This window comes from Castanea sativa, chromosome 12 (assembly GCF_040712315.1).
Source record: "Castanea sativa cultivar Marrone di Chiusa Pesio chromosome 12, ASM4071231v1".
Taxonomy (NCBI): Eukaryota; Viridiplantae; Streptophyta; class Magnoliopsida; order Fagales; family Fagaceae; genus Castanea; species Castanea sativa.
In genome coordinates, this window is record NC_134024.1 from 24,867,984 (window position 1) to 24,881,591 (window position 13,608).

The 13,608-nt window shown below is 34.6% G+C and overlaps 2 protein-coding genes across 2 annotated transcripts; both read left to right on the forward strand.

Moving 5' to 3' along the window:
- Positions 1–799: 799 nt before the first annotated feature.
- On the forward strand, positions 800–1,198 carry LOC142620420 (uncharacterized). Its single transcript, XM_075793788.1, has one exon. It carries the CDS (start codon positions 800–802, stop codon positions 1,196–1,198), a length of 399 nt encoding a protein of 132 aa, XP_075649903.1.
- A 7,839-nt stretch (positions 1,199–9,037) lies between these two features.
- Positions 9,038–12,116, forward strand: LOC142618599 (putative kinase-like protein TMKL1). The gene is made up of 2 exons (XM_075791543.1): positions 9,038–9,831; positions 10,956–12,116. The coding sequence occupies exons 1-2, from the start codon at positions 9,348–9,350 to the stop codon at positions 11,546–11,548; spliced, it is 1,077 nt and encodes a 358-aa protein (XP_075647658.1). The 5' UTR covers positions 9,038–9,347; the 3' UTR covers positions 11,549–12,116.
- Positions 12,117–13,608: the final 1,492 nt, after the last annotated feature.

Sequence of the window (13,608 nt, forward strand, 5' to 3'; positions counted from 1 at the left end):
GGTTTTGGTGCGATTTATGTGGTTTGATGAACACCCCTAGTTATAAGTGTTGATCGACAAATTGGGAGGATAGATCGACATTTAACCAAGCTTGTTGAAACGGGCATTGAGCAGAGGTTGAGCGGAATGCAAGCAAGGGCAAGCAAGTATGAGCCAGGTGAGGCAGACACTTGCTCAAGGGTGGCTTGACATTTTGCTCAAGCTTGAGGCTTGCTTGAGCAAGATAGTTGCAGAAAAACTTTTTTCCCCATGATTTTGCAGAAAAATGGAGTAAATGAGCCATTTGGGTTTCCAACAACTAGTATTAATAGCCAATACATTAATGTTTTAGAAGGCTTGTATGATTTTTTTTTTTTTAATTTTAAAAAAAGTGTTCTTTTAAGTATAATGATAGAAACAACGTGTAAATATTTTGTAATTGTGACAAACCATTAGAAAGAAATTCATGGGAGTCTAGTCTTAGTTGTATTAAGAGTTTCTCTGTAGCTAAGAAAGTTCTCTATACTTCTCTTAGGCAGTAGAATTAGCCGTACCTTCTTCGAAGGCTGTTTTGTTTTCCACGATCTAACAGTGTTAGTTCGTTGGCTAGTTGGGTTTTTCTTCAAGGGACTTGGGAAACACTTTGTTTTTTTGTTTTCTTTTCACTGCCTAGACAAATTTTGACATGGAAGAACTATCACAAAGCTGGACAAGGTTATAGCTTTCGGAAAGAGAGGGACCAAGTTGCTGTTTGGAGGATGAATTCAGCTCCAAAGAACACATCATAGCAGCAAAATTCCTTACGAAACAGGCACTTAATATGGAAGCCATTGCAAAAACATTTACCCCATTATGGCGCTCAAGAAGTGGATTTAAGATCAAGAACTTGGGTGATCATGTGATCCTGTTCATTTTTGAAAACGAGCTTGAAGTAGAGAAGGTCCTTAAAGCTGAACCATGGTGTTTTGATAAGCACTTAGTGCTTATGCAGAAATATGACAAGAGTATGGCAATGGAAGAATTGAAATTTGTGAAGACTCAATTTTGGGTGCAAGTTCACGGACTCCCCTACAAATTCATGAATGTTAAGGCAGCTGAGAAGGTTTGTGAAGTTGTTGGAAAAATTATACCTTCTACTGATCCAGCTGAAACGGAGGGTGAAAATTTTATGAGGATTCGTGTAGAGATGGATGTATCTTTACCGCTGTGTCGTGGCTGAGTAGTGTCCATGGATACAGGAAAAAAAAATTGGGTAACGTTCAAATATGAACGATTACCAAATATTTTCTATTGGTGCGGTAAAATGGATCATTCGGACTGTGATTGTGAGATATGGATAGAAAGTGAAGGAACTCTAGTAGATTCGCAAAAGCAGTTTGGACCTACACTTCGTGCACCACCATTCTTTCCGTCAAAACGAAGTGTGGTAGATGTTCCAGGCTTTTATAGTCAGAAACGGTCAGCAACAAAGACTCATGTCACTAAGAACAGAGCCGCTGGTGGTGGTGTAGCCGGTGGAGGATCACAAGCCATGGAGGAGGTCATGGTGGAGCAAAATCTGGACAAAGAGGACAACACATTCAATGCTCATTCAAGTGAGGAAACCGACACAATTAAAGCACCTATTCAATTAGGAAACGGTTACACTAAAATTATCAACCAAGACCATATCACACCTCCTCATAATCCGGACCAATTCAATGCCGATGTTTCAGGAAGCGATCAACATGGAATTATTGATGCTAGCTGTCCAACGAATCCAACGGCCCAAATTGGAATTATTCCAATCACTAATACTAGTAAATGCTCCAATTACAATGACTTATGGGAGGCGGCTCATGCACAACCTGATGATCACACATTCAACCCTTCTCTTTTGCCACGTGAGCACTATGAGTTTAATAGGGCAATAAAGAAAAATGGCACATGGACAAGGCTGGACAGAGACAAGCAGGTGCAACCGGTTGAACAGGGGAACACTGTTGGTCCTTGTAAACGAAAATTCTCAACAAGAGGAGATCATTTTGAATTACCTTGCAACAAGAAAAAGGTTTTGAAGGATGATGTTGAATTCTATTCTCAAATGGTGGAGGCTGTTAAACAGCCCCGCCAGGAGCCATGAATCTCTTAGTGTGGAACTGTCGTGGGCTTGGGAACCTACGTACAGAGAAGGAGCTTGGAAATATTATCCGGGCAAAAGATCCCTCTGTCGTGTTTTTGGCCGAAACATGGGCAGACGAAGTGAGGCTAGAACGAGTACTTCATAGCATAGATTTTGATCACAAATGGGAGGTTTGTAGTGGGAGGAGAGATGGAGGATTAGTGCTATTCTGGAAAAAAGATGTTCATGTAACTGTGGAGGATTCACATAGATTCTTTATTGATGTAACCCTAAATAAAAATAAGGAGTCAGAATGGAGGTTTACTGGATTCTACGAGAACCGGAAACTCATCGGAGAATGGAGGCTTGGAATAAATTAAGGGGGTTGAATAATAAAGAAGGCAGTCCATGGCTTTGTGCGGGAGATTTCAATGAAATCTGTAGACAAGATGAAAAACTGGGGGGAGCATTGAGAAACCACAACCAAATGCAACAATTTCGAGATGTAATTGACGAGTGTGGTTTCATTGATTTGGGGTTCGAGGGATCAAAATTCACCTGGAGTAAGCATTTTACTGATGGTCATTCAGTGTGGGAACGGTTGGATAGAGGGTTGGGGAATAGTGAGTTTCTCATGAGATTCCCAGGTACAAGGGTGTCACATCTCAAATGTATGTCATCAGATCACACTCCACTCCTAATCAACCTTACGGGTTTGGAGTCTCCACCCAGGAAGAAAGTGTTTCGTTTTGAGGAGATGTGGCTATCTAACACTCGATGTGGAGAAATTGTGGAGGCCGTTTGGAGGAATGAGGAGGACGGGGATACCATGAAAAAAATTGAAAAATGTAGTAAGGCATTGGAAGAGTGGGAAAAAAATGAATTCGGTAGCATAAGGCGAGAATTGGAAGACAAAAAGAAATTGTTGGCCAGGATTGAGGCCAAGACTATGAGAGGGGGAGATAATTCACGACTTAGAGAATTGAAAGCCGAAATTCATGACCTCATGGATAAGGAAACACGGATGTGGTGCCAAAGATCAAGGGTGTTATGGCTGAAAAATGGGGCTAGTAATTCAAAAATTTTCCATAACAAAGCAACTTAGAGATTCAGAAAGAATTCCATTAGTGGAATAGAAGATAAAAGGGGGAACTGGCAAGAGCAACCAGAAGCGATTGGAGACATCATTGTGGAGTATTTTGTAGAATTGTTCACTGCAAGGAATTCAGTAATTGAGGAAGATGCTCTCTCCTTTATACCAAGGTTGGTCACGGATGAGATTAATGAACAACTAATGGGGGAGTTCATGGAGTGGGAAATTCAAGAAGCACTAAACCAAATGGAGCCCCTAAAAGCACCAGGCCCTGATGGGATGCCACCATTATTCTATCAGCACTTTTGGGGGATTATGAATGGAGAGGTAACTTCCACAATACTAGATTGGCTGAATTCAGGTAACTTACCTTACCCAATAAACCATACTTTTGTCACTCTAATTCCTAAAGTGAAAAATCCTGTTTCAGTCTCTCAATATCGCCCTATCAGTCTATGTAATGTATTGTATAAGATATTTTCAAAAGTCCTTGCAAACAGATTAAAAAAATTCATGCCAGATCTTATAACTGAGCATCAATCTGCATTTGCAAAGAATAGGCTTATCTCTGATAATATCTTAGTAGCTTTTGAAACTTTGCCTTTGTATGAAAAATCATAAATCAGGACAAACAGGCTTTATGGCGCTAAAACTAGACATGAGCAAGGCGTACAACAGGGTGGAATGAAATTATCTTCAGAAGCTGATGGAAAAAATGGGATTCTGCTCAAGGTGGATCGGTTTGATTATGGAGTATGTTCGTACAGTCTCATACTCAATTCTGGTGAATGGTGATCCAAAGGGGCTAATCAATCCAACAAGAGGCATAAGACAAGGCGACCCACTATCTCATTTCCTTTTCCTATTATGTACAGAAGGATTACATGGCTTAATCAAAAGAGCTGCAAGGGCAAAGGAGATCAATGGCTTCTCAATATGCAAAAGAGGTCCCAAATTAACCCACTTATTTTTTGCAGATGACAGCTTGCTCTTTTGTAAGGCAAATTCGCAAGAATGTGGAAACGTGCTCAAAATTTTGGCGGAATATGAAGAGGTGTCGGGGCAAAAAAAAAGAAAAGAAAAAACTTCTCTTTTCTTTAGCAAGTCCACAAATGATGATGTTAAAGAGGAGATTAAAAATGTGTTAGGGGTGAATGAAATAAGGTCTTATGAGAAGTATTTGGGGCTGCCCTCTTTTGTAGGAAGAAGAAAAAAAGAAAGCTTTAACTATATCAAGGAGAGAGTGTGGAGGAAATTACAAGGGTGGGAGGGGAAGCTCCTATCTCAGGCCGGTAGAGAAGTCCTAATCAAAGCTATTGCGCAAGCCATCCCTACTTATGCCATGGGTTGTTTCAAATTGCCCTTGAGCCTTTGCCATGATATTGAAGCAATGATTAAAAAATTCTTTTGGGGGCAACGAGGTGACAAGCGAAAAATACATTGGGTTAAATGGTCGGAGTTGACAAAATCTAAGCTAGATGGAGGAATGGGTTTTCGAGAACTTGCTCTTTACAATGACTCACTCCTTGCCAAGCAAGCATGGCGCCTCCTACACAATAAAGATACTCTATTTTACAGAATTTTTAAGGCAAGATTTTTTCCCAGTAGTTCCTTCATGGAAGCAAAAGAATCGATAACCGGTTCCTACGCTTGGAAGAGCATTTTGAAGGGCCGAGAGGTGATATAATTGGGAGCTAGATTCAGGGTGGGTAATGGGAAGAGCATCAAAATATGGCAGCATCATTGGTTGCCCATAAAACACCCTCCATTGGTCTCATCCCCAATCATAGAGTCTATGGAAGATGCCACCGTGGACTGCCTTATAGACCATACAACCGGTAAATGGGATGTTGAAATTCTTAAGGGAGTGCTCATACCAGCTGAAGCGGAACTTGCTCAAAGGATTCCATTGCCTCATCGCCAAACCGAAGATGTTTTGTATTGGCCCTTCACTGCTAATGGACAGTACACTTGCAAATCCGGATACAAATTCCTAAAAGATTTGGAGGAGAACTTAGGGGATGGCAATCATTCGGAGGAGGAAAAGACTTTGTGGAAGGGCATTTGGTCCATGGAAATTCCAAACAAATATAAAAATCTGTTGTGGCGGGCTTGTAGAAACTCACTTCCAACTAAGCAGAATTTGGTAAGGCGAACAATCATACAAAATCCCAATTGTGACTGTTGCTCCCTACAAGCAGAGGATACAGCCGAAGATACCTTGCATGCCTTATGGAGTTGCACGAGCTTGAATGAGGTATGGGTAGGTGACAGATGGAATTTCCGCTCAAGGCTGCGTTTTGCAGATTTCAAAGAGTTGTGCAAGTGGATTCTTGGAAATGGGAAGCCGCTGGAACTGTTTGCTATTCAGGTGTGGAGCATATGGAATCAAAGAAATAAACTGAGATTGAATCAACCTTGCTGCCCTACCAAAGAGTTGCAAAAGATGGCAGAAGATAGTTGGACAGAAATTCGTAGACACAATCTCAAGCTGAACCGATTCAGCTCAAGCCCGACGCATCAGAGACTGTGGACAGCACCTGCACCTGACAGCTATAAGATCAACTACGAACAACAAATCTGGGATTGGCATTGTGGTTCGGGACTGTCATGGAGAGGTCATTGCATCACTAATTCAGCAGCTGGACCAAGCTTACCAACCCGTGGAAGTTGAAGCAATGGCAGCTTGTAAGGCTGTGGAGTTTGGCAGTGAGTTGGGTATTCAGAGAGCCATTATTGAGGGTGACTCGGCAGTGGTAGTTAAGTCCCTAACAAGCAAGGAATGTGGGTTGACTCCTTACAGCCAGTTGTTGAATGACGTGTCCTTATTTTCCGGTTTTTATTCTCAATTGTCATACTCTCATGTTAAGAGAGATGGGAATAAAGTTGCTCACAGTTTAGCTAGACTAGCTTTGACAACACAGAGTTCTACGGTGTGGATGGAGGATGTTCCACCTTGCACCTTATCTTTTTGTTCAGGCTGATTTGGCCGCTCTTTAGTATTCTTAATAAAAGTCTTCCTTCTCAAAAAAAAAAAAAAAAAATAGTCTTAGTTGTATCTTAGAGGTGATATGAAAGGAACCTTATACAAAACTTAATTGGGTATGGGTAAATATCATCTTAAAGGGAGCTATAATCGTATAGTCTATTGAGTATCTTTTTTTTTCCACAAATCCATAGTTAGATTATATGATCTCAATTCAAGATTAATAACTATCTCAATTATAAATGTTTAAATTTTAAGTCTTTTATATTTCAAAATCATACACAAAATATGGATTTATTGATCAAATATTAAATAATAATAAATTAACACAAAATTTACTATAAACATTAAAAACAAATAATAGAATACTAGAATGTACAATCTATCAACATATTTTCAAAATATTAATTTCATAAAAAATCATTAAGTGATATATATTAAAACTTAGGGCACATTTGGTACTTTGAATGAATATTACGATAGGGATGATAATCTGTATTATGTTGTAGTGTAATTATAATTATTATTCATACATTTGGTTGTCAAATCATAATAATTTCAACTGTTATGTACAAAAGATTTTTTTTAATAGGCATATGGAAAGAGAGATAATTTTTTTTTGAGTTTTTGTTTTTATAAATTTTATGTGCATATAGAAATTTTGTATTTTTAGAAATATATTAATTTAAAAGTTAGTACACCTACTAATGAATAATTTTTTTTTAATATAATAATGAATAATTTTTCTTAATAATACAGATGTATCTCTCTATGAAGGTCTTAAGATCCTACATCCCTAAAACGTCATGGATCTCTCTATGATCAGTACTGAAGTGGGATTTGTGTGGGATCCCAATTTGGATCATAGAATCTTATAGGATCGTGATCCCATAGCAATACCAAATATCTTTTTTTTTTTTAATTCATTTTTTTGTGTGCTTATTTCATCCTTCAAATGGAGCCCAAAGGCCCTAAACTACTAATACTACTACTACTACTAAGAACTTAGAACTTGGTATTTGTAAGTTGTAACTTTGAATTTTGTTCATGCGTATGTAATTTGGTACTTTGCCTTTTTATTAGTAATTTGTATCAAAAATTACTTTTTTTTAATGTTTCTTTAACATATACAATGAATTACTTGCAAGAAGTTTTATATATATTTTTTAAAATGAAAAGTAGGATCTTACAATCTTTGTACCAATCATATGATCCGATTCTTGAACCCTCTTCCTAATTTCGTGTAGAATCTTGATCCTAATAACATAATAGCTATTTTACAAGAATAACCATTTCATTACATGATCTACTAGTTAATAACATATGCAATGCACAAAAAAATTCAATAAAATGTGATTTAAAAAAAAATTGATCCTCTCTCTCTCTCTCTCCTTATTTATTTTTATTGTATTTGTATATCAAATATAAAATATGAAATTTGATCATTATGACAGTTATTAATAGGTATTTATTAATATACTATGTTTTTATATGGAACTAATAAAAATATATATAATTATGATTATTATTAATAAATATCTATTAATGACTGTATTTATGTATATAACCATCTATTTTATTCCTTTTTTTTTTTAGAATCAACCATCTATTTTATTCAAGAAAATGATTTGGTAACATTCAAATTGAGCGAAAAAATTTTACATAGAGAATACAATTTAAACTCAACTAAACAATATATATTATAATACTAAAATCAGTAAAAGTGTGAAGCCTCAAAAACTTATTTATCAAAATATTATGATATTAATCAAAAATAAAACTTTTAAAATTATATATATATATATATATATATGTATATTAGATAGAATCAGCTTGGCTTAGTGGTAATCTGTTAATTTCAGCAACAAAAAAAAAAAAAAGTGGTTATTTGTTAATTTTTGAACACTTGTCAAATACTTGCCATGCATTAGCACTAGACACAAGTTTTTTTTTTTTTAGAGTTTTGACATTAATTTTTTATTATAACTTTTTACCATTAAACTAAAATATCAATTTTTTTTTTGATAAACCAATTAATTTTTAATTTGATACAGGAATTTGTCTATCACAGAGTACAGCATATTGGCAAACATGTCCTTGAGTCATTGACAAACGCGGGGGGTGTAATGTAAGGCTGTCCTTATGGTCAGTTACGTGCTGGACCAAGTTCCTGTAATTAAGTGCTACTCTTTTCTTTTTCTTTTTTCTTTTTTCGGTAAACCAAGGTGGTACTTTACTGCTTTTCAAAAAGAAAAAAAAAAAGAAAAAAAAAAGAGAGTATTTTTTAGTTGCTGTACTAGCATATGATTAAATAACAGTTTTTAGTTAAAAAAATAATGTGTGAAGAAAAAATGTGTAAAAATACGTGTAATATTATTTAAAAATTGAAAATATTTGTTTTTTACTTAAGGATAAAATTTATGTACAATATCTTAAGTGCTGTTTGTTAGGTTCTACTCTTAAAATTATGTCATATGACTACTTAAGTTAAAAAATGCACTTTCATTAATGAGAAAAAAGCCACATAAGAGAATCTTAAGAGAGAAATTTAAGAAATGACACCTAAATACTGTACTTAAGTCTTATTTCTTATTTAAATACATATACCAAATATATTCCTAGTCTCCGAAGTAAAAGTTAAACAAATCCAATCGTAGAATCTTAATAAATTTACTACCCCGAAAAACAAATGAAAAACAAAAAAGGAAAAAAAAAAGAGAAACACAAATTCTACAGTAAAAAATTAGAGAGAAATATCACATGGCTAAGATCTGTCTTACTAGATTCAGCCAGCGTACATTTGCTCTCTCTTTTTTGTTTTCACCTTCTCACTACAGAATACAAATGTAAAAGCCTCTCATGTTCTTTGGATCCCAATGACCAATACTTACTTTCAATTGACAACTACTACTTCTTTTTTTCCTCTAATACGGCTCTCAAAAACCTTGGGTTTCACACCCAAACATAGTTCAATTCTTTGATCTTCCTCATGTCCTATATTTTCAACTGTCATTAATAATGAACCAGATTTCCATGCTATCAATCACTTTCCAATCCAACACCTTCCATTCAGATCTTAATTCTTTGTTTTTTACTCATTCACACAATCCAAGAATGTATTAATCTATACTGTCATTCATAGTGGTTCTCTCACCAAGCTCTCAGAAAATAATCAAACTTTCGGTAGAATGAAGGACACCCACATGCTGAAACTAGTAGTTGGACTAACTTCAACAATCTTGTTGATAATTCTCATACTTTACATCTTCTTCTACCGCAAAAGAGTGTTGAGAAATGGTGGTGAAGATATAGAAATCATGGAAAAGGGACATGGAGAGGAGGAACCGATAGAGGACCTGGTGACTTTCCAGGATGGTGAGGACCTCACAATCAGTGACATATTGGATGCTCCTGGAGAAGTTATAGGAAAATCCGACTATGGCACACTGTACAAGGCCTTGTTGCAGCGAAGCAACAAGTGGAGGCTGCTGAGGTTTTTAAGGCCAGTGTGCACTACAAGAGGTGAAGAATTTGATGATGTGGTTCAGCTTCTGGGGTGTATAAGGCATCCCAACTTGGTTTCTCTTCTGGGATTCTATGTAGGGCCAAGAGGTGAAAAGCTTCTCGTTCATACATTTTATAGGATGGGCAATCTGGCAGACTTCATTAGAAGTAAGCTACATTTCTAATATTCTGTTTTCGTTTCGTTTCGTTTCTTTTCTTCTTCTTTTTTTTATTATTTTTTTTGTATAGCTGGAAATGAAAATAAAAACCAGTCCAACAAGTTTGTTTAGTTGAAAAAAGCTTCCAGTTTTTCTACAAGTAAAACAACATATTAAAATTTTAAAAAATAAAAAATAAAAATCTTTATCCTCCTATTCAGTTTCTCTGTTTTCTCAGGAAAGAGACTGGATAATTTTGTTTTTCGATTTTTGATAAGTTGAATTAATTGCTTTCCTAATATTGGTAGTAGTTGCTTGATCTTGAATTGATTGTTGAATGATTTTTTTTTTTTGAGCAATTCCTGATTTAATTAGGGAAAGGAAAAGGAAGTAGAATGTTTGATATATGTACAGCTTTCTAATTTTCCATATTTCTTTAATTTTCAGTCTTTGTGTTCTTCTATTTCTCAAAAAAAAAAAAAGCTTTGTGTTCTTTTTTTACAACCTTCTTTGTCTTAATATCTCGGGTTTTCTTTTCCTTTTTGAGATAAGGATTTGCTTTTATTGGGATCTTGTTCAGTTAAGAATCCAACAATAAAAAGCAAGTTCAGGATCCATTGGCTGCACAATTAAGAGGGGATAATTTAAGTTGATCATATGTTTCAAAAAGAATTTTCTTTTACTAAACTTTTTGACCATTTCTCTTCAATTATTGCTCCCAACATTGATATAGAAATAGTGAAAGAGAAAGGGATAGTAACATGGTTTTTACTTTTTAATGTTTATTTTTTATTTTTAGAGGGGGACGGATTAAGACCTGCTTGCATGAATTGAAACGGAATTTGTTTTTTATGCATAAATCATGCACGTTTTACAGGCAACTAGATTGGAATCTTTTCCTCACCTACCATTGTCAGTTTTTCTTCCATTTCTCCTATGAAAATAATATGAAGACAATGCTAGTTCACCTTGTTTATCATTTCATTCTTTTTAGACATTTGCTTCTTTGTTGGACATATTTAGCCTGCATATACAATCTCTGAAGCTGTTTTTGAGTTAATTTCTCTTTGTACCATCTATGTTCAATTAAAATTCAATCATTTTGAAAAGAAAATCTGTGTTTAAAATTGGCAGATGGAAGCAATGAATCTCACAAATGGGCCATCATTTACAGCATCTCCTTTGGTATAGCCAAGGGATTGGAACATCTCCATACAGGATTGCAGATGCCTATAATCCATGGAAATCTCAAGTCAAAAAATGTACTTTTGGATCGCAATTACCAACCATACGTCTCGGATTTTGGACTATATCTTCTGTTGAATGCTACTGCTGGCCAAGAAATGCTTGAAGCTTCAAGAGATGAGGGCTACAAAGCCCCTGAGCTGATCAAAATGAAGGATGCAAGTGAAAAAACTGATATATACAGCCTTGGGGTAATCTTACTTGAACTACTTTCAGGGAAGGAGGCAGTCAATGAGAACCCTACTCCTGATGAGGATTTTTACCTTCCTAACTTTATGAGAAATGCAGCTCTGGGGCATAGGATTGGAGACTTATTCCATCCCAACATACTTCTAAGAGACAGCAATGATGATCAAAGCTGGGTTACTGAAGAATGCATTCTCAAATTCTTTCAGCTTGCCTTGGCTTGTTGTTCTCCTTCACCTTCTCTCAGGCCCAATATTAAGCAAGTCCTTTGGAAGCTTGAAGATATTGGAAAATAAGAAGCTTTAGGATTTTGCAGAGGTACTGATGGTAGGTCATTGTGACAATTGATTCTGGGATATTTCTTGTATATCAAATTCTCCAAAATCACCATGGTTGATGACAATGACAAAGATGGTGTCATCAAGGTATATATGAAAAGCGTAAATGAGTATACTCTCAAAGCCAAGTAGTTGAAAATTTTGGTTGTCCATCCAAACAAGGTTGTGGGATTGCTAATATTTATGTTTATGGAGAAAGATTAATCACTCATTGAGGATCATGGAATTGGTGATTACATGTTTGTCATCGTTCAGAATTCTTAATTGTCAAACATCAGCAGCTCAAGATTGTGTAATCTATCTGGTCCCAACTTTGACATTGTGGAGGGATAATTATTTTTAAAGAGATCCATCATTAACTGAAGCAATCTTATTATACTTGTAATTACCTCAGCAACTGGACCTGTAAAGGTTATTGAGTGACTATCTTTACCATGAAACTGGATGATTAGGCTATTTTGGATTTTCATTTACTTTGCAGTAAGAATGCCCGGAGCATTTGAATGAAGCTAGCTAATTTACCACACTCAAAACTGTCAAAAAGCTTTAGCCAATTTTGCACTGTTTTAGACTATCATCTTACTCAATATCTTTTTATTAGTGGTGAATTTTGATATATTTACCATTGGATTACATCAATAGCTACGTCATCAATAAATTGTTTAAATTACAAGTTTTTATTGCTAAAAATTATACATAAAATATAAGTTTATAGATCATATATTAAATAATATTCAATTGACACAAAATTTGACATGTGTATTAAAAACGTAAACAACATGCAATTCAATTGTTAGCCCAAACAAAGGTAACATTGCTTTGTCATGGTTTACTTAAAACATTAGCTTACAGTAGATTTGTAAAAATTGTACACAATCCAAATTCTTTATTTACCTCCACCCAAAAAAAAATTCTTTATTTACCCGCTTATATGTATCTTGTTGTTTTTTTTTTTTTTCAAAACTCTCCCAAAAAAAACTTTTCAAAACGCATATATTTGTTAGAACATTCATGACTCATGAGTAATGTGATTAGCTGGTATTGAAGTGTCACATTGAAAATAGTTGCCGTAGTGAAGTGTCACGTTGAAAATAGTAGAGTAGAAGAATATAAAGATTTAGGATTAAGTGAGAAGAACGAGGAAGAGATGATTTTTTTTTTCTTCTTCTAAAATAGTTTCAACCTATGGTTCTTAACAGGGCTTTTTATCATTAGAGTAAGACAACAATTGATTTTTGATGTAGACGGAGACTGAACCACAAAATTCTTATTCTACCATTAGAAACTTTACCATTTTTTTTTTTAGAGAAATGAAACTTTACCAATTGAGCTAACTAAAACATATGAAAAGGAAAAAAAAAAGTAAGAGAAGGAGAAAAGAAGCAAAGAAAAATTTGAAGTCATTATCAGTTAGTCCGCCTTAGCATATATTTATAGAACAAAGTTTAGCTACAAAATTGGTTATAACTTTAGGCTACAACCTTACTCAATATCTTTTTAGTAAAAGTGAATTTTGATAAATCCACCATTAGATTATATCTTCTTTTTATATCTTTCGTGCTTGTAAAATTTCAAGAATATTAAAGATCAATAGTTATGTCATCAATAAATTTTTTAAATTGCAAGTTTTTATAATTTAAAATTATACATGAAATATAAGTTTATAGATCATATAGTAAATAATATTCAATTGACACAAAATTTGATATGTGTATTAAGAATGTAAATAGCATGCAATTTAATGGTTAGATTTTTAAAATGTAGTAATATTTATTTTATTAAGTGAGCTTGTAGCCTTAAGTTACAACCAATTTTGTAACTAAATTTTGTCCATATTTATATTAGTGTTTATGGCATGATTACAAAAATACCCTTATTAACATGATAATAAAATATATTAAAAAAAACTAGAAGAACTCTAATATATATATATATATATATATATATATATATATATATATATATATATAATAATCTATATATATAATAATAAGTAAAGCAGAGAGAAAATCCAATTA

What these genes read in the sequence shown, in the direction of transcription:
- LOC142620420 (XM_075793788.1), top strand. Translation starts at nt 800, where the DNA reads ATGGAAGCCATTGCAAAAACATTTACCCCATTATGGCGCTCAAGAAGT.
- LOC142618599 (XM_075791543.1), top strand. Translation starts at nt 9,348, where the DNA reads ATGAAGGACACCCACATGCTGAAACTAGTAGTTGGACTAACTTCAACA. An exon ending in TCTGGCAGACTTCATTAGAA is followed by an intron (nt 9,832 to 10,955) that starts GTAAGCTACATT and finishes TAAAATTGGCAG; the next exon opens with ATGGAAGCAATGAATCTCAC.